We start from the raw sequence: 7,458 nt of genomic DNA, 5'->3' as shown, positions 1-7,458 counted from the left end.
GAAAGCAGGGAAAGCAGGCTAGTGGTATATGTTCTTAATGGTTTTCAGTCACGAGATTTTGCGAGCGAAAGGGGATTGGAAAAGTTGTCGATCATCGACCGTTGAATATTGCCGTGATTCAAAGGAATTTTTATCGTGACGTTAATTGAATGCCGCGGAAAGCAGGCTAGTGGTATATGTTCTTAATGGTTTTCAGTCACGAGATTTTGCGAGCGAAAGGGGATTGGAAAAGTTGTCGATTATGATGATCATCGACCGGAAAAATACGGCCTGCCACTAGCCTAAACCGTCTCGTTCTTTCTCCTCTCGACGTTTCCTCTTGTGTATGTTCTCTTTCCTCTTTCCTTTTATTCTATTTGTCATCTGACGGAAAGTTTTTCTATCGCTAAGTGAAAATGACTATCAGCCTATCAGCGTTCTGCGAAAATTAAAGGTGACAAAAAGTCGAGAGCTCGTAAGAGTTTCGAGGCCCATTTAAGCTTGTATCACGAATATCTCAACTATATATATTTATATACGTTAATATCGCGCGGACGCAAATAATTTGATCAGCGTCAATGTCAACTAGAAATAGATATTTTACAATTTACGATGTCGCCGCTGATATCGTTCGATTTCGTCTCCCGTGTCTGGTATACTTATAATCCGCGGTTTCCTCTCGTATATAAAGCATTTTTATTATCTATTTATATTATTAATGCAGCGCAATATTACCGAATTTTTAAAAGCGCGTTAAAATAATTAAAAGAAAAAGAAGGAAGTGTGTCGTGTTTCCGACAAAGAAAAAATAATGATATTTTAATATTCTCTCAAATTCTTTTTCTCTGACAAGATTATAAGTTATGTTTACCCGGCAAATTTAATTTTTGATTTGTACGTAAAAATCATTTTCTCCAAAAAGTTAATTTTGATGTTGTGTATTTGTTAGCTTTTCATTTTCCTGTCTTATCCTCGATGTCTTAATCTTTGCCAATCTTCTATACAATAAAAAAAAGTATAAAAAGAGAAGATTTTTAACTAACAATAAGTAGTAACCGAATCGTCAAATTAAATATCAGTTTATCCTTATGAATAAAGGAGAAAGTCTAAATAAGGAAGAAAAGACAGGAAGGAAGAAGCGAGAATGGTGACAGGGAGCAGAAGTCAGGTGTTTTAGAGTGACTTCCGTGCAATGGCCTATCCGGTTTCTCGGCATAGAGCGAAACCGAAGCCGAAGAGTGCCTCCTTGGATTTCAGCTTGGGAGACCCGCTACAGCGAGCTTGAGTTACTCGTGCCTCTTTAATACAAGATACGGGTCTACACTTCTTGCCCACTAACTATTTCGACAGTCTGTCATTTTATTTTTAACATTAAATTTTTTACAATCCTTAACGAGTTCTGGCACAATAAGTTTGAAGTCCGTCCATTTTGGGTTTATAAACCGAAACAAAATTTTATTAATTTGGCAGTATTCGAGACATTTTTCGAGGATTAATTGTGAGATGTCAGCAATAGCATATTGCACTGGGATGCAAGAGAAAGAATTGGGGTTTATCTATTTAAACATACGAATCAGAATTTACATGATTTCGTATTCAAAACGAGGGCTTGCAATTCCAGACGTTGCGTCGGATCGCCTCGTTACAATTGGAACGTTGCCAATCTTAAAAGAAAATTTACGATGTCGCCGCTGATATCGTTCGATTTCGTCTCCCGTGTCTGGTATACTTATAATCCGCGGTTCCCTCTCGTATATAAAGCATTTTTATTATCTATTTATATTATTAATGCAGCGCAATATTACTGAATTTTTAAAAGCGCGTTAAAATAATTAAAAGAAAAAGAAGGAAGTGTGTCTGTATGTGTTTAAAAACTATAATTGTATATATAATATAATATATATAAGTATTTTTATATGAATAAAAATATTGTTATAAAGTTGAATATTGCCGTGATTCAAAGGAATTTTTATCGTGACGTTAATTGAATGCCGCGGAAAGCAGGCTAGTGGTATATGTTCTTAATGGTTTTCAGTCACGAGATTTTGCGAGCGAAAGGGGATTGGAAAAGTTGTCGATTATGATGATCATCGACCGGAAAAATACGGCCTGCCACTAGCCTAAACCGTCTCGTTCTTTCTCCTCTCGACGTTTCCTCTTGTGTATGTTCTCTTTCCTCTTTCCTTTTATTCTATTTGTCATCTGACGGAAAGTTTTTCTATCGCTAAGTGAAAATGACTATCAGCCTATCAGCGTTCTGCGAAAATTAAAGGTGACAAAAAGTCGAGAGCTCGTAAGAGTTTCGAGGCCCATTTAAGCTTGTATCACGAATATCTCAACTATATATATTTATATACGTTAAAATCGCGCGGACGCAAATAATTTGATCAGCGTCAATGTCAACTAGAAATAGATATTTTACATTTGTATGTGTGTAAAAATAGTAATTTTATTATATATTATCATCAATAAAACGAAAATAATACATACATTTGAGTAGTTTATTATTATTATTGTGAAAACTGTTTTAAGAGTAATAATATATTTGTTATTCTTTATTAATAATTAAATCTATACCATCTATCTTTCTACTCAGAGATGTTGAGCTCTGTCAAGAGGAACTGTCAAGTGCTTCTCGTAATCTGCAATGAACTGTTCTTATCTCGAAACGAAGAATCATGTATTATAAGGAAACTATTTCTAGTTCACGGCTAATTGTGAGTCATATACGTAAAAGATGGTGCTCAAAAGTAAAAAGTAGCATGCTCATAGTGACAAAGCGCAATAGAAGAATTTTTTTACATATATTTAAAAAAATTAAAAAAAATATATATATTTTTTAAATCTATTTTTTAATCTTTATAGAAATATTTTTTTTTTTAAATTCTTGATCTTACATTTCTTACATTTTGTTATTTTGTCGCAAAATTAATTGCATAATTGGAATATGTATGATTATCTCACGGTATGATCAAGTGTCTCGTGAGCATCTTGTATTTTTTAATCTTTATAGAAATATTTTAATTCTTGATATTATTATTCTTACATTTTGTTATTTTGTCGCAAAATTAATTGCATAATTGGAATATGTATGATTATCTCACGGTATGATCAAGTGTCTCGTGCTATACGTGAGCATCTTGCAGATTCTGCCGAGTTGGCAGCTCCGATAAACGCGAACTTAATTAACGCGTTGAACAGAGGGCTTCCGCCAATATCCGGTATTGTTCGATGGGAGAAGAAAGATGAGACATCCCTACGCGGCGGTCGGTTTAATCTCTCTCTTGATTAACCACGTCGTGTGGTATATGTCGATAACTCGGTTACGTTCGGGCGGGGCACACGAAGCTTCTTTCCTTCAGGACGATTACTTTCGCAACTACTCTTCGCTTTCAGAGATCATATCTATCTCTCTCCTGTTCTCTCGGGACTTCGAAGTTTCGAAGCGCGTTCGCAAATATTACATTGCCGCTACTTGAGCTCAGCATCCGATCAATTCAGCAGAGAGATATCTCGTTATAGAAATGATTAAGAATACCGCGGAGATAAAAAGAAAACATGCGAAAAGTACAATAAATTTTCACGGAGAGTCGTGGGTTTCTTATTAAACTAATAAAAATATATGAAGAGTAAAATATAGTGTATAAGAAAACTACAACGCATTAAAAGTAAATCGTTTATATATGTTATACAAAATGCGGCACCAAGATCGTATTAAAATCCAACAACAAGAAATTAATCTTTAAATATTTGAAATAATTTTTTTTCGAAATTACAGCTTTGTATGAAAGAATTTTCTACTTATTTCTTCATAAAATCTACGAACAATTATGATCGGCTGTACTATCAATTACAGGAAATTCTGAATAATTATGATTCAATTAAAATTATTTCTGTGTTTATTAAGAAAAGAATTATAAAATAATTCGAATTTAAATAAAACACAGGCAGCTAATAATCTTTTCAATATTTCTATGACTTTTGATGCTTTTTAATAACATATTTTTCTATATTTGTCAAGACAGAGAAAGGTTAAGAACACGATTATATAGAATATAGTTTGAATTGCATCGGTTTTGGTAAAAATCGATATCGGCTATCTTGAAATATTTCTAAAAATAAACTGCTTTTCTCGATCCATCCGGAAGGAATTCATCTAACGAATGACATTTCCGATAAATAGAGAGCAAAAGAGAAAAGAGAAAGAGAGAGAGAGAGAGGGATGGGAGGGAGGAAGAGAAGGGAAGAAGGAGAAAGAGCTCATTGTCGATCGATCATGCGTCTATATAATATTATATATTTATTATATATTATATTATATTTTGATTTAATTTGAATATTATTGTTCAAATCTAAAGCAAGACGAAAAAAGAGCATTTGTGCCGATCTGTCTATTCACAAACTGTTTCTCGACATAGTTTGGCATATTTCCAAAGCGTTGCATATTTCCCGTCCTATACAATATCAACTCGCGAGTAATATTTTCGTCTTTCTTCTCCAATGATGAATAACGCGCGTCTCAAAGCATACACAAAGCGAACGAATGACTGTTCGGCTTAAGGGAAACCGGAAGGACACAGACGTACTGACGTACATATATCCCCAGTGGATTCCATGTACCTTTCAAAGGATTCTCGAAGAGTCGATATATTCGCGACCGGGAAGAAAACGGAAGAATCCTCTTTCTCCCCCGAAGGATTTGGAAGTCAGACTCGATTTCCACCGTGGAAATGGGTTTTTCTGCTGTCGATCCAAGAGGAATTCTGCGGAGAGAGAATCTCGTCAAAGTAAGACCTGCATTGATATTATTATCCTTCAGTGCGTCCTCGGCGGATACAAAAATATCTTTCCATACCATTTCTATGCGATTCTTTAAAATAAAGACGTGCTAAAATTTTTCAAACTTGTTAGAAAAAATTAGTAATTTACAATCCTAGAGTAATTAAAAAACAAGATAAAGATTAATAAAAAAAAAATTGAATAGAGATTTAATTCTAAGTATATAAAATTTAATTTCATTTTTTTGGGTGTATAAGATAGAAATTGAATCATTAATTGTAATTTATATTACTTCGGAAATTAAAATTTGATTATGTGGGATAATAATTATAATCATTAATTACATATAATTCTCGTATCATTTCGACCGATTTGTTGACAAATTTTTCGATTGTCGAAAACACTGAGAAAAATTTTCTGTTTGTTTTATCGGATAATTGGCTTCATGAGCGAAACGAATAGCCAAGAAATCATATACGAAGAAACTGAAGAAAATCATGTGAAATATAATATATTACTCTCGGTCTAATATTCCAAGATACTCGTAGGATTCAAAATCGTTTAATCTTATAGCGGTAAGAAGAAGAACATGTGGTTTTCTTTTTTTGCATCACAAAAAAAGTTGTTTATGTAATAAAAAAAAGAAATACAATATTTAACGGCTTTTATAATAGAAAAAGAAGAAATCGCTAAAAAAAAATAGAGTTTTCACAAAGATCTGCTTAATTAAATGGAAAAGTGCGGTCACACTAAATCGGAGAATCTCGATTCCGGACGATTTGCAAGTGGAACTAATTTTGTATTGGGAAATGATTTACTTCAACGGTGTAAAGCTTTTTTTGATAAATAATTGTATATCTTTATTAAAAATAAATAGAAAAAGATGAATTTTTTTTTTTCATGAATTAGGATTAAAAGTACAATCATTTATTTTATATTGTCAAATGCGAAGAACGTAACATTTTGCATAATTATTAGTGATTTAAAGAATTACTGCATTTTATTTCGATGAAGAATTAGAATTTTCGTTAATTTTCGTCACGCGTTAGACTATTTTATTATAATAAAATATATAATGTGATATAAATTTTTGATAGTCCACGTTTTTTATTTAAAAAATAAATTATAAATTATAATTCGCAAAAATATTTTGTTCTTTCCATGCAATTTCTCTCGCGAAATATACAAAAAGCTAATATAATTTAAAATAATATAATAATCTAATATCTGGAACAAAGTAATTATGTATAATTAGTAATTTAATTCGATTTTAGCTTAAACTTAATTTGGAGGGGACCTTGTTTTCTCCTCAAAGAAAAGATTTTTGAAGGGACACAAGGGACGACCTTCCAACAAAAAAAAAAAAAAAAGAAAAGAAAGGAGACTCGTCCGTGGTCTATTCGTGGGAGAGTAAGCGGATTACGACTAAGCGGCTTACATAAGAATCAACCGAAGGGTTTCCTCTCGCTCTCGGCCACTTTGCTATCATATTTCATAGTAATCACTGATTAAAATCGATTTCCTCGCGCCAGGCGCGGTACGTGAGATCACCAGATCGTTTTCCTTTCCTTCCTGCATCGATCTCGGATCATGCAATAGATCCACTATACACGATTTACTTTCGATATTAATGTTCATATCATAACTGGAAGTTGCATCTTTCAATCAACATCTATCTTATCTCAGTCGTATCAATTTAAAAAAAAAAATTTGTTCTAATTAAATTTTATGTATGCGAAGTTATCTATGTGTAAAATATTATATATATCTCTCGTGTATATCTGCATCTTATAATGATCGTCTACAAAGTATATCGCAGTAATTCCTGAATAAAGCAATTTTTTTCTTTTTTCAAAAAAAATATTTTTAGATAACGCATTTTTCAATTCAATTCTTATTCAAGGAATGAGAGATGATTACTGTACGTATAAAAATTGTTACAGAGAATATCATAAAAATATGGTTAAATTAGATTAATCTTTTTGCGATTATTGCAACAAAAACGATAGAAGTATCAATAGATCTATGATGCCTGATTTTTTTTTTTGCGTCCGTTATAGTATCGAAGAAAATGCTTTCCTTCCAGATTTATTTTTTTTTTATTTACGAGAATATTTTTACCTCTTGACGCCGATTTCCGCATAACGACCCCTGCTGATCGCTCGCGTCGCCACCACATTTCTGCCGTTACCATTGCCAGGATTCGTGTACAACGTCAATATGTCGTTGCTGTTGATGTTGCCGATGATCGGCGGCAACATTATGGCAAGAATCCACGATCGGATTTCTCACGACGGACGTTCAAACGACGACGATTGGCATTTCACTGGCGCATCGATGCGCGTCGGGATTTTTATAGTCCTTTGGAGAAAAATTTTGCTTGGTCACTCGAACGATTTACGAGATTTATTGATGGATCTAATGGATCTATGGAGATACGAACGATTGAAGCGTGAAATATCGGTTGCAAAATCAGTATATAACACTATCAATTTATTATTGATAGTCAAAAAAATGTTTCATCTTTCTAAAACAGAAATTTTATTATGAGAGAATTAAATAAAAAAAATATCCGTAATATAAATATCTCTCAAAAAATTATTAAATAATTTTAGTAACATAATATCCCTTAAAAAATTATTAAATAATTTAGTAATGGTAACATAAATTTAATAATAATAACATAAATATCCCTTAAAA

General features: G+C 32.6%; 1 protein-coding gene across 8 annotated transcripts in view; it reads right to left on the bottom strand.

The window, feature by feature from the left end:
• LOC115244587 (protein sprint) overlaps window positions 1-7,458 on the bottom strand; it is a 129,106-nt gene that overhangs the window by 25,371 nt on the left and 96,277 nt on the right. For 2 of the 8 annotated variants that reach the window (XM_029822346.1, XM_029822344.1), the window contains exon 2: window positions 6,880-7,185. The exons of 5 other annotated variants lie outside the window; for them this stretch is intronic. In XM_029822346.1, coding sequence (XP_029678206.1) covers window positions 6,880-7,019 — 140 coding nt within the window. In that variant the 5' untranslated portion in view covers window positions 7,020-7,185. The remainder of the gene's footprint in view (window positions 1-6,879; window positions 7,186-7,458) is intronic. One more of the 8 variants, XM_029822345.1, reaches the window with a different exon arrangement.

The sequence above is a fragment of the Formica exsecta genome, unplaced genomic scaffold (assembly GCF_003651465.1).
Source record: "Formica exsecta isolate Colony F162 unplaced genomic scaffold, ASM365146v1 scaffold826, whole genome shotgun sequence".
Taxonomy (NCBI): Eukaryota; Metazoa; Arthropoda; class Insecta; order Hymenoptera; family Formicidae; genus Formica; species Formica exsecta.
The sequence above is the reverse complement of the archived record's forward strand: the minus strand, read 5'-3'. Positions and strand labels throughout refer to the sequence as shown.